At 39.6% G+C, this 14140-nt stretch overlaps 1 protein-coding gene across 6 annotated transcripts in view; it reads left to right on the top strand.

Moving 5' to 3' along the window:
- LOC136837154 (lysine-specific demethylase 2A-like) overlaps positions 1 to 14140 on the top strand; it is a 255225-nt gene that overhangs the window by 179997 nt on the left and 61088 nt on the right. For all 6 annotated transcript variants that reach the window (XM_067101814.1, XM_067101812.1, XM_067101816.1 and 3 more), the window contains exons 12-14: positions 10660 to 10821; positions 10940 to 11032; positions 11913 to 11987. In XM_067101814.1, coding sequence (XP_066957915.1) covers positions 10660 to 10821; positions 10940 to 11032; positions 11913 to 11987 — 330 coding nt within the window. The remainder of the gene's footprint in view (positions 1 to 10659; positions 10822 to 10939; positions 11033 to 11912; positions 11988 to 14140) is intronic.

Below are 14140 nucleotides of genomic sequence, written 5' to 3'. Positions count from 1 at the left end.
AGTCAGCAAATATGGCCAGCCATTTAGACAAGTGCCTTAAAATTTGTTTTTATTTTTTTTCTTGGATTGTGTGGACTTTGGTCTGTATTTGACACTATGGTTTCTTCTTCTCAGTCTTCCCTATCTAAATATGTAAGATTTTGTAAGATAAGTGGTTGCAAGACCAAATTGGGTTAACCCTTAACGGATGGCATGATTTATCAATGTGCAGCACCTCAGACCGGGGAAACTTTGAGATCAGCAAAATAAAAAAAAAATCACATCAATGGAAAGAGAATGACACATACATTTACACTGTGTAAATAAAAAAATTCTAAAAAATTTTCCCTACCTTCCACGAGAAGTTGAAAATGACTATTTACAATCCCTTGTGAGGCCTCATTTACAAGACAATCGTAAATTTTACCAACTTATGTTTTTTCAAATAAATTTATTGTATTTTGTAAAATTATTATTACTGCTCACACAATATCAAAACAGATAAGAAATAAAAGCAGTAACAAATTTTTTGCATATTTGTTGAAAAATATTCACATAAATTTACAAGAAGGAAGATTCGTAATTTTTTTATTTTACTTTCACATGCTTTTTCTAATATTTCTTTGCATTTTTCTTTGTAAAATTACATTTACAACCGACATACTATCGTAAAAGACAAAAACAAAAAACAACAGCAACCCCTTTGTATATTTACAAGCAACTTTACAAAAAGACTCGTGAGAGAGAGATGCAGTACTTTCCCCCCTTCAAGTCACAAGCATTACTGATGGCTGGAAAGACGTCTTTGGCAACACTGGTACAACTCTCAGGTCAGTATAAAAGTTGCCATTAGTGAATTTATAGCATATAGAAGGATTAGCACCTCCCTCTCGCCCCATTCTTACCATAATCAGGGTTGCGTAATATTGTTTCACACAGAGGCTCAATCCGTCCATCTTCCCAATCCTGTTTTACTTCACACTCAATCCGTCCCTTAAGGGTTAAGTGACGTACGTACTCTCAAACTATTCATGGATCTTTGAGAGGTGAAATGCGATTCAGACAGCCTTTTGTGATCATTGCAATGGTTGTTCTTTGGAAGAGAAAGAGATGATAATTGCTTAATTAGAAGAGAAGGATAGACTTTGGAGAGAGTAAACAGAACAGTCTTGAATCTAGGTTGTCTTTAGAATGAACATCTCGTCAGGAAGATAGAGATATGTCTATAATGTCTTCTTTAGTCGATATAGTTCCTTCTACACCCAAATGTCAGGTCAGGGTAGTAGGCTAGATTTAGTGCAATTGGATATTGACTCAGTGAAGTATAGCATTGAATTTTGTGTAAATTTGGTCTTTTGCATCGAATGTGTCCAGTGCATTGGCAGGGACAGAGTCCCCTCTTTCCTTTGGCCACTCTGCAGATGCAGCCTTGCCTGTTACCTCAGCACCCCTGCTGACAGGCTTGGTAGTCCCAGGGTTTCCACTCGAGGACTAACATCCCAGGAAGTTCAAGGACTGCGCCCTCTGTCTCCTGCCTTTGCTTTCGGTTCTCCATGGACAGAGTTAGATTGCGGTTGCATAAGGACAGTTATGGTAGGTTTATATCATCAATAGGTCTAGATCTTGTGTTTGACCCTTTTGTCCCACGGTTATTTTAGCTATTTGTCCGAGCCAGATAACCAGTCGCGAGCCATAGTGAGTGCTGCCATTGCACCTGCAGACGTCATTAGCAGCCAAGTCTGTAGTTAGGCATTCACACCAATTCTTCCCTTTTATCACTGATGGTCCAAATTTTGCTTTCTGACAAGGCCACTGTTATGTCTGTGCCCAGGTTTTTGTGGTTTTTATAGACTTTTTCAAGCTTAGGCTAAGCATGCCAGGAATTTCCATTCGCCCGTTAGTCCGTCATTCTGCAAGGTATCAAGTAGGCTTGTTCTTCAAATGTCGTCGGTCTGCCTGAGGTGTCATCGAAGTTGTTCAAGGCATTATCGAGTTCACGTAAGGTGTCAGTGAGTCCGCACGGCGGTCAGCGAGTCTGCACAGTTGTCTGCGAGTCTGCACAGTTGTCTGCAAGTCCACAGTTGTCAGCAAGTCCACACAGGTTTCAGTGAGTCCACATGGGTTTTATCGAGTTCGCATGGATTTCAGCGAGTCTGCGCAGGCATTAGTGTGTCCGCACAGACATTAGCGAGACTGCATGGGTATTAGCGAGTCTGCACAGGTGTTAGCGATTCCAAGGTATCAGTGAGTCCACACAGTAAGAGAGCTTTTGACTTTCAAGTTTCTGCCAGGTGGATTATGAAAACTAGTGCCTGGTCTTGTGAGACTACCTGGTTCTGGGGCTATTTTTGTTCCTGAGAAAGACGGCTTTTATTGACCTTGCTATTCCTGACAGCATTCTCCCCTGCCTCTTATTCAGGAAGAGGAGCATGTAGTTTATCCCTCTAGTTTTAAGGAATTGTTCAGTTTTTAGACAGATATCCACAGTCCTTCCTTTAAGCTATCAGTTTCAGTACTTAGGAAACTTGACTCAGTGGCAAATGCTTGGCCAAAGAGAGTCTTCTTTTTGTAAGTCCGCTTTATCGTCTCCCTTACTGTCTGCTAGGAAGACTAGGGTGTATCAAGTAGGGAATTTATCTTTCCCTGTTCTCGTGATCTAGGTGTTATGATCCGTGTTTTTCCAGCCAAGAGAGGCATAATTGTCTGCCAAGCTGCATTTCCCGATTCAAGAGGCCAAGAATATGCATTAAACTTGGCTAACGCCATCAAACCTATACCCTTTAGTGACTTGTGCTGGACACTGTTAAATGTGTTTGAAGGAGTTTGGTGGACCTCCTCCATGGGCCAGGGATCCTTTGATAACCCATTAACTGTGTTCGAATGAGTTTGGTGGACTTCCTCCTTGGGCCAGGGAGCCTTTGATAACCCTTAAGGGTTTTTGTTTTTGTAGCAAGGCCTTTTTGGATGTGATAGGTGAACTGGCTCATGTCACTAGCAACCTTAAGCTCACACAGGAGACCAGCTAAGCTCTTGGCTGGTTCCTTGAGTCTCCCTCCTTAGCAGACAGTGATTGATTTTAGCTCATCCATTTGGGAAGTAAGAGACAAGTTATCCATTTCTATAGCTGCAGGAAAAGGGTTATATATGTTGACCATCAGAGGACGATACCCGGAATTTACCCTGAAGCTGGAGTCATTTGATGATGCCCTCTCACAAGGGGTTAACAGCCATGGAGGAAGGTACTTGGATGATTACGGGGTGCATGCGTGATGCATACTCTCGTGTCCCCATTCACCAACTTACAGGAAGTGCTTACTCATTTTCTTTGGAAGATACATATCAATGTAGAGGTATGCGTTTCGGGCTGAGTTCCATTTTGTTTCAGGCTGCGTTGCATGCCCCAAGTTTTCACTAGGTACAATCCCCTTCATGAATGTTTTACTTATTAAATGTAAAGTTATTTCTGTACTTGGGCGATTGGATTATCTTTTGCGAAGTCCATGTGGTTGGCCTGAGGGCTAGAGAGCCTGTACTGGGCTGGGCAAGGCCTTAGGCCTATGAAGAATGTCACAGTCATCTCTAGAATCTACACAGAGTTACCTACTGGGGCATGGTAATTGATTCTGTTCTGCTCAAGGTTTTCCGACTCGAGCTAGAGTAGAAAAATATGTTGTTAATCATGAAAGAGTTCTCCTCCTCGGGGGGCATGCCCGCTAATGCTGGTTGTATCACTTACGCCACTTGTCTTCTCTAGAGAAGTTCCGAGTGTTTGACTTTGGCTGTTACCTCTTCAATTGCACAGGCATGGAGAGACTTGGCCAGACCATGAGTTGTAGCTGTGGAGCCAAGAACGGGTCCTTTCCCTTGATTGGTCATTGTCCATAGTATTGCTTCTTGTAGGGAAGTCCCTAGAGTCCCTGAACCCAGACCTCTCACTGTATTCAGTTGCTTGGGACAAGGATGGGAATTGGTTATCGGGAACCAGTCACTTCAAGGGTGTGGTCGCCAGTAGGAGGGAATCTTCTCATTAACTGCAAGCAGTTGTTGGCATCAAGAATGGATTAAAGTAATTTGTCTTCTTGAGCATGCCTTCTCCAGATCATATAAAACGGCAGCAGTCATGAATTCAGAAACCTTGGTAACCATCACCAGGACTTCAGCCTCTAGACAGTTGAGAGGAATATTGGCCATATGAGTAAGTTGGTTCCTGGTTGACTGTATGTTTGGTGGATACTTTAAATCATCCAGGACAGGTACTCTCCCGCTGTTGATCTTTACCCTGTAGTTAGCAAGGTGATTTGGAGTGTTCGGCCAACCCCTCATTGATATCATTGCAGCTAAGCAGAATCATTGTCTCCAGCTGTATGTCTCCCCAGTTCCAGGCCCTCAAGCCTGGGCAGTAGACATTATGGTTCAAGATTGGACAAACCTGTTTGTGTATGCCTTCCCTATGTTTCCGCTGTTGAAGGGGGTACTCTGGGGTTGAGGACTACTGGGAACTTCACCATGTTTTTCAACGTGCTTTGGTGGCCTAGGAGGCATTGAGTCCCAGTCCTTTTATGTATCTTTAGAGTTCCTAGGCATTACCTCCATAGACAAATCTGCTTCGCCAGGCGTGGACAGGGAAGATTTATGGAAATACCAAAGTGCCTCACGTAACCTCATGGAAACTTTCGTCTAGCTACGCATTTCCAGAGAGTTTTATAAGTCATCTGGGAACTCTTTCCTAATGACAAAGGGAAAGTCCACTAATTTTTGTTCAGTGTCATGGGAGCTGTATAGATAATGGTGCAAGTCCAGGGGCAATCCCTGTCTTCACACCAATGTTAACTATGTTTAAAGGCCTGTACTTCTTAAGAGATGCCAAAGGATTGTCTGTTTCCTCCATCAAGACTATAATCCATGCTGACTTAGGCAGAACTGTTCACACTTTTCAGGTGGACTGCTGAAGGCTATGCTAAGCTGCTTTTATGGAACCTAGTCATTGACTTGAGACTCCTGAGGGCCCCCTCCCCCTTTCTTTCCCGGAGAGAGGCTTCTCTCAAGGCTGACATGAGACTCCTGAGGGCACCCTCCCCCTTTCTTTTCCGGAGAGAGGCTTCTCTCAAGGCTCTTTTGTAGAACACGTTCTAGTGGCCTTGGGTTCAGCCAGAAGAGAAATTGGGTTACATGTGATATTGTTAGTAGGGTGTTCACGTACTGGAGCAGAACTATCTTTTTAATGCATCCTTTTGTGCTAAGATGATGTCAAGACGAAAGCTCTTCCAAGAGTTTTTGTCAAGACGAAAGCTCTTCCAAGAGTTTTCTCAATCCCCTCTTTAGAGACACTGATTCCTGAGGAAGATGAGCTGCTTTGATGCCCTGTTAGGGCTATATATGCTATACATCCCATCTTAACCATTAAGGAAGCAGTGTTGGAACCTATTTGTACTGTTGAGAATTCTTAGGTTCCATGACTTTCCTTGTTGACTCTTAATCCTGAAAGCACACCATGCATTGTCTCCAGAGGATTGTCCCCTTTTGAAGGTGAAACTGCACAGTATAGGTTTTCACTATTGACCCTATCCTGGGTAAGTGAGGAACCTTATGTATTGGAGTTTGTACATGGTAATATCAAACCATTGCTCCTTTTTGGGGGAAAGCTACCAGGTGCTGATCAAGAATCACATTTTTTCAGGGAAAATTGGTGATGGTGTAATGGGTGTGAGGTGCCAGAGCAACTCGGTTAAGTGGTAACTCTTTAGGGATTATGTTTAGTTGTGGTTTTAGCTCCCATCAGCTCTGCAGGCCTGAGGCACAGAGGCCAAACACGCCATTCTGAATTGCACAATCTCAACCAATGGCTATATTTCAGGTCCACATTCCACCACCTCTAATATCTGATAATTTGGTTATAGGGAAAACTCTTACCCCTCCAGCACTCAGTGTTGGAGTCAGCTAATGATAGATGGTAATTACCCTCTATAATGGGAGGGGGTAACTGTTGGGAGCGTTCATTAATGATTATTTAAGTTTTAACACTTGTCGAACCTGCGCCAAGTAGCCGCAGATAAAGCTAAAGAGGGTAAGTACCTAAAAAATTGATTTTATTATAATCATTTTTTGTATAGTGTACCCACTGTTTGTCCTCAAAGGAGTTACTCTCTCATGGTCCCCCCATTACACTGTGGTCTGTCCAGTAGTTTACTAGTCGCTGGGTTGTGCTCTGGAAGTTGATTTAGACTGCATTTTTCACTTTTATGTTTTCCCTCATAACATGAATCAAGCTAAGTACTTAGTTTTAAGACCCAGTGTAAAGTTTTAGTTCCTTAAAATTTCAATGAGTAGGCTTATAATTACTTAAATTGGGAGTCAACAGGCCTCTTGCAAGGCACGAACTCAGTAGATCACTAGGCTACACTATAATTGCTGTGCTGTGTTTTCTTGTTTAACAAAGTGAGAATTAGCATTAAGGCAATATTTGACAAAACGCATTAAGGCAATATTAGACAGTTTTGTCATTGAAACTTATTATGCAGAGACCTTTTTAACATTGATAGATACAGTAATTTGAAGTTATTGAAAGGGTAAATCAGGCTAGCCTAACTTCATTACTAAACATAGACGTGATCATAGTTCCTAATTGTACTCGACTTGAAAGCCTTGGTGTTTACTAAAGCCAACATTTCCAAATGGTTTTTTGATATTGGTAGTTTCCAGTTATCCTTGGTACCAGAGTCCTTTTCGATGTTAACGGAATACATTCAGGCATAACTACTTTCAACAGTTATTACTCTGCCATTACGGATGTCACAGGTGTTGAGAAAATTTTTCTAACATTTGAATTGTTCCTAGGGAAATACATAAGTACTCTTTCATAATGGTGAGCTTTGCCAAACATTTTAAAATCTTATAGATATTGATTTTATATATTTTTGGTACGATAATTATAATAGTTATTGATTTTATTTATGTACGCTGACGTAGCCTATAGGCTACATAACCTTTACCTGGTACTTGGGAATGCTGTAGAATGGATAATCAGAGGTTATGAAAAAAGTAAAATTATACAGTATGGATATCCATTTAATATTGTCCTGAGTTAAGAGACATTTGTGAGTAAATCGTTTGAGGCAGTGTTATTGCAGTAATTGCGAATTAATATTTTAATACATTACTATTTTATGGATATAACCCATTGATCATGTTTCCTTACATCATACTATAGACACTTGTGGCCATGTAGGCCGTTGTTAATTTTGAAATTCTTCCAGCCTATATAGGGATATAGGTAGCTAACACTATGTAGTTTTCATTAAACACTCATTCCTTATATCACTACTAGGCTACTATTACACAGGTCCATTACCTGTGCCACAGCAAATTGCTCTCTGCTTTCTGCCTGTGGAAATGGTTTATAACTACCTGCCATGAGCCAGCCCCTGAAGGCATAAAGTAGAATTTGGTTGATGGCTGGACATGTGTAAAACATGCCACTCTTGGCAGCAAGTTTAAATGATGAAAGAGCTAATTTTAAAGCTGTTTCTATGAGCAATAGGTTTCAATTGGAGTACGGAAGAGGGAGACTACTGTACATCGTTCAAGCAGAACTATGGGAGTGTGTTTCCATCCCTCTACAAGTAGAATCCACATTTTGGCCAATACTCCAAAAGCAGTGGATTCTACGAACTCCTACTTCAACTTCTCCCGTGGAGAAGTAGTCTCTATCCTTTGGGAGAGAGAGGTCACTGATACCTGACATGAAGTGGATATAGTGACTGAAATTTCCTTTCTGAATCCAGAAGATCTAGGCCTAGGGAACGGTCTTCTGCTTTACAGTAGACTAATACTTCGAATGAGAATCTTGCCTTTCCCATGCAGCAGTCATGTATTGAGGGGACCATGATAAGGTCCATTTAACCCCATTTGAAGTGTGTTGACCTTCCAGGGGGTAGTGATTTGTCCTGGACTTATACTGCAGGCTTCCCTATTAGGAAATTCCGCTTGCTGTACTTTCTATACTGCCAGGCAGTGATGATACAACTGCCTTGGCTCATCAGTTCATGCATGCTTCCCTAATAGGAAATTCAGCTTGCTGTACTTTCTATACTGCCAGGCATTGGTGATGCAACTGCCTTGGCTCAATCAGTTCATGCAGGCTTCCCTGATGGGAAAATTTCACTTGCAGTACTTTCAGAATTTCAAAAGGAAATCATGAAGAGTATCAAAGATGACCCCATGAGAGTGTAACTTATTTGAGGACTTACTTGCTAGTGAGCATCAGCATAGAGATGCTATCAGTGATTCTCAAGAGGAATTCAGGTGTGTCTTGGGTATGGAATCGTGTGTTATATATAAAAATTTCTCATCTTTTAAAGGACTGAGAGGCTGTACAGTCTTCCCATGCTGAGATAGGTTTCTCACCATACAGCACACCCAGAGTTATGGAGAGAGTACCTTGGAAAGCAGCAACCCCCTTGATCTTGACAACCAGGAGGAGTCAACAAAGGCGGAAGTGGCAAGCCCAGGGGAAGTGAAGGGGTTGCAGGAGATCAAAGCCATTTTAAGAATGTGACTCTGGTGAAGCAGTGTCCCCTGCATCTTTAGCGCCTTGGTCCTTCTTGTGCCTTGAGCAGCTGGTGGGCACTGCCCTGGAGGCAAAGCAGTTGATGGGGCTACCCTGGTCCTGCCTGTCACAGGCTGTTTTGGTGGCGGTCAATAGCTTGTCAGGAGGGCTTGTTGGCAATGAGGTCAGAGAAGTTGCTACCCCTCCCATGTTGAGATGGGAAGTGTTACCTCCCTGAAAATGCCCACACAATGCCCCTTCCCTGGACTCCACCTTCTGCAGGCTGGACACCAGCACCTACCTGGGGAGGTTCAAGCAGCAGGGGGTGAGGTTTAACCATATGGAGAGGAACAGTTGGAGCAGATGTCTTTGAGGGTGTTTCATTCTGCTGTGACTGGACCTATGCTAGGAAACCTTCCTGAAGGGGAGAGAGGAGGTATATGGCAGACAGGTAGCCATTGTTCATTTGGCCACGGTAGGGAGGCCAGTCACCTTCCTCACTTATCAAGTCACTCACATTTGGGCAAACTTCTCTTCATTTATGAAAAGTGAAGGTTTGTATGCTGGTAGGAACACATGCCAAATTTTAAAAACAATTTGTTTTCCCTAGGTATACAAATTATAGTTTTTCATATAGGATAAACCCACCTCTGCCTCCCCCTCTTCGTTCCAGATCTACCTTCTTGGTATGGTTTGCAATTGGGCCAAACCCTACATTGTCATGGATGTAGGCATGAGAGGCCAGGGCAGTATGTCCAGGGCTTTCTTTGTTACACTTGTTTGTCACCCAGTACACAACCAGCATGTGCAGTGCACTGGGTACTCCCATTTATAGAAAGCTATTGTTTGTATACCCCAGGAAAAATACAAATTACGTTAAAAATTGGGTGTATTTAGAAGCTGTCAAAATGATACTGGGAACAGTATTAATACTAACTGTAAGAGGCCTGGTGCAAAGTAGACTCACTCCTACAAGATGTTTTTGATATGCTGTATAGAATTCTGGTCAACTATCCAAACATTGCTGCTTTGTCTAGTCGGAACAGACCCAGAGGCAGAACTAATATAATGAGTAGCATCTGAGTTGCATGCACACTTAGAACTGCTCCTTTCTAGCTCAGTTTTGGGAGAGCATGTGCCACAGGAGTAGCAGTAGGATAATCTGATCACTTCATGGATTTTGCAGGCTGGATAGAACATTGTGCAACAGTGATTCTTAGCTCCACAACATAGGCATAGGTTCAGGTGACAATGGAGGTCGTCATAGGCAAATAACATGTTTTTTTCTATAAATCCACACACTCCTTTGATCCTTCAGGGATAGTGAAAGGGAAGGGAAAGTCGTCATCATTTGTAGAGTTTGCTATTGGGTTTTCATCTTCCAGTGACAGTGGTAGTTGTCATTGGCAAATAACAGGTTTTCTCTACAAATCCACACTACTTTTAGTCTTTCAGGGATAATGAAGGGAAAGGTAAATTGAGTGTCATATGTAGTGTCTGCTATTGGGATTTCCTCATCAGGTGACAGTGGCAACTGTCATAGGCAAAATAACAGGTTTTCTCTTAGGAACCCATACTCGACTTTATTTTTCAGGGATGCTGAAAGGGAAGGGAAAGTGGGTGTCATATATAGAGTATGCTATTTGGATTTCATCGTCAAACTTTTCTGAAAGATTTTATATTGTGGGTATGCAATTAGGACTTGCATTATTGTATTAAAAAATCACATGGTCAATTTGCATTAATGTATTAAAAAATCACATGGTCAGTTCCAGGTGCAAAATAAGAACTTTTACTATGTAATAGTTCATGTATCAAGTGTTACTAGGCCATGTATAGATAGTAGAAAATTTTAATGATTTTCATGGTGATCTTTGTTACATAGCCCCATTAATATGGTATTGCACCAGTTGTTTTATTATTCAAATGTATGTTGAGCTAATTCTGTCAAGAAATTGTTAGTGTAGAGGGTGACCTTGAGCAAAAATAGTGTGAATACACCAGTTGTGATATTCTGGTTGTAAGTTGAGTGTACATGAAATTTATTGGTTTACCTGATTTTTTAAGCTCCTGCAAGTATTTAATTATGTTAATACACAATACCAATGAAACTAATATTGATGTTTGATTTTCAGCCAATGCTTCCTGCTGCTGCTATTTGTTATGAATGCGAATTGGATGGCTGGGGAAGGACAGTGTCACTCGGAATACAAAAACCACCTCCTAATGTCCCCAATAGCTTATTTGAGTGCTGTGTATGCTATAAAGTTTCACATCTTTCTTGTCTATCAAACAAGGTAAGTTCTCACTAGTTGAAAATATTTACAAAAATGTATGTTTTAAAATCCAGGCTTTGACACTTGTGTATGTAAATAAAGGTGTAGAGGTTATTATTTTTCTTCATTTACTTTGCAGTTTGAAAATGTGGATGGTATTGTCAATGAAGATTTACCAAACAGCTGGGAATGTCCAGAATGTGTAAAGGAAGGCTATAATAAAGATTACAAAGTAAGTAATATACAGGTACCTGGTCATCAAGCTTTTGTCATATATAGTGTATTTCCTTATGGGGATTGGGTTAAAGATCAGGTTGCTTGGAACATGAAATTTAAGGAATAGTGTGTGACTGAGAATTATTGCATTTTCTGTTCCCTTTCATTGGCTTTTTTCACTCATGTTTATGACAGAAGAGATGATGTAGCATTAGAATTCTTTCATTAGTAACAATAAAATGGTATGGTTAATATGAAAGAACTGTTGATTGCATGCTTCAACTCTAATCCTTCATATCATCAAATGCATTTACTTTGCATCGACCAAGATAATCATACCAACTTTTTGTTGGTGGTTTCAACATAGTTTTAGCATGGCAGTGAAGGTGATGGTCACTGATAACTGCTTACAAAATTCCTGTGTTCTTTTTATTCTGATTAGTGGCTGTGTGATTGTTTGGTTTCTGTGATTACCATTTGGAGATGAAAAAGTCTCTCTAAGGATGTCTTGGTGTTGTAAAAAAGTATTGTTTATTATGAGTAATTGCAGCACAAAGACTAGTTAATTGCACCATGTTGTTATTTGCAGTCTCGGCTCTTCATTGCTCATTATAGTAAATTGTGCCATGTTATTTGCAGTCTCAGCTCTTCCCTACTCATTATATCCTTCATCATGCTATTTCTTTGGAAAGTTCATTTGCTGACACAGCACATTCATTCTGCATTTATATTTAAATCTTGTAATTAGTGATAAATGTATAAATTTTATGTAAACTATCATTTTGAGAAAACTGAAGATAGATTAGGCAATAAAATTTATCAGTGCAGTGCTTAGTGTTGTTGAATGTAATGAATGTTTAATGTTAATTGCAAATAAGTATTGGAATTTTTTTCAGCACAACAGAGTTCCAGGAAGTAGAGCATCAGTTGCTGGGAGTGACACAGGGGAAGCAAAAACACCTTCAGTTTTGGTGAGTGCTGACATTTTGATTTAGGCTTTTTACAATGCCACAGTTATTATAAAGTAAAATTCATTAGGTAGTTTTCTGTGTTGTTCCTGAATGTGATGTGATGGTGGAGAGAGAGAATTCTGCTGCTTTTTTGTCTTCAGCTCCACCCATTTCTGTTTGGGGTTGCTGATTCCTGTCAGCCTTCTCCACCTTTCTCTGTCCCATACATCCCAACTTCTTGAAACTTTCTCTCATATCATGTGCTATTTTATGCTTCCCTCAGAACTCTGGCCTTCCATTTCTTCCTTCTGCCTTCCATTTCTTCCCTCCACCTCCATGATCAACCCTTTTACACACATGGCTTTCCTATCTCTGTATAACATAAGCAAACCGCAGTAGTCTTCGTTCCTGGGCCATCTGTGATACTTCCCCTACCTTAAGGGGAGTGCCTGTGCCATAAGGCCCCATTATAAAGTAAATGACTTTATACCTTATGATTGAATGGATTTGCTTCAGATTTTTGCCACTTATTCTACAACTAATAGTGAAAATTATTTTGCGGGGAAATTTAGAAATTTGACTTCTTAACCCTTAGTGGACGAATTGAGCTTCAGTGTGAAGTAAAACAGGTTTGGGGAGGTGGACGGATTGAGCTTCAGTGTGAAGCGGAATTACACACCACTGTTATGGTAATAATGATTCAAAACAAAGGTGCCAATACTTCTATATGCTATAAATTCATTAATGGCAAGTTTTAAACAGACGTGAGAGTTAGGCCAACAGTAATGCTTGTGACTTCAAGGGGGAAGGTACTGCATATCTCTCTCTTACACGAGTCTTTTTGTAAATTTGCTTGTAAATATATGAAGGGGTTGCTATTGTTTTTTGTTTTTATCTTTTACAATAGTATGTCGGTTGTAAATGTAATTTTACAAAGAAAATTGCAGAGAAATATTAGAAAAAGCATGTAAAAGTAAAAAAAAAGTTACTGAATCTTCCTACTTGTAAATTTACGTGAATATTTTACAACATATATGCAAAAAATTTGTTACTGCTTTTATTTCTTATGTTTTGATATTGTGTGAGCATTAATAATAATTTTACAAAATCCAAAAAACTTATATATTAGAAAAAACATATGTAAGTTGGTAAAAGTTATGATTGTCTTGTAAATGAGGCCTCACAAGGGGTTGTAAATAGTCATTTTCAACTTCTCATGGAAGGAAAATCTTTACAATTTTTTTATTTATACAGTGTGAATGTAAATTATGCCTTCCCTTAAGGGTTAAGTTTTTTTTTTTTTTTTTTTTTAATCATGTCACTTTTCAAAACTATGCACAAAAAAGTTGCACTAAAAAATTATTTTCCCAACGACAAAATAGATATAGTTATTCTACATTCTGTAAAAGTTTCATTGAATTTGGTTTAGTTTTCTTGGAAAAATAAGCTTTTAGTTTTAAAAAACATTAAGTTTTGAGAAAACCTGAAAACAAAAAAATTTTGGACTTTCTAGAGAATCCTTAGACAATCAGGGCATCTTGAGCGAGTTATCCCTATATCATTACAACCCGTTTTCTCTATGATGCTACTGCTAGAGAGAATGGGATATTGTAGTGGGTGACAATTATTCTTTACAGGTTATTATTTGGACACTTTTTACATGTATTTTTACAATTTTGTTCACAGTGCCTTACAAGCGTTGAACAGAATTGTCCAAAAACCAATCTAAACATTTTTTTTAGCAATAACGATTCGAGATATGTTTATTTACACACACAGCTGTCCAAAACAGTCCATAACTCACTTGGACCTATCCAAAATTAGTCATACAGACAGGTTTTTAATGTTTTTTACAAATTTTCATTCACAGTGCCATACAAGTGATGAACAAAATTGTCCACGAACCAATCTAAACCTTTTTATTCAACAAAAACTTTTCAAGATATGTTTTACACACAAAGCTGTCTAAAACAGTCCATAACTCAGTTGGACCTATCCAGAATTAGTCATACAGACTTTTTTTTTTTTACGTTTTTTACAAATTGTCATCCACAGTGCTATACAAGCAATGAAGAAAATTGTCTATGAACCAATCTAAACCTTTTTTTTTATTATTATTATTTAGCAAGAAATTTTCAAGATATGTTTTACACAAAACCTGTCTAAAACAGTCC

This window comes from Macrobrachium rosenbergii, chromosome 58 (assembly GCF_040412425.1).
Source record: "Macrobrachium rosenbergii isolate ZJJX-2024 chromosome 58, ASM4041242v1, whole genome shotgun sequence".
NCBI classification, from domain to species: domain Eukaryota; kingdom Metazoa; phylum Arthropoda; class Malacostraca; order Decapoda; family Palaemonidae; genus Macrobrachium; species Macrobrachium rosenbergii.
The sequence above is the reverse complement of the archived record's forward strand: the minus strand, read 5'-3'. Positions and strand labels throughout refer to the sequence as shown.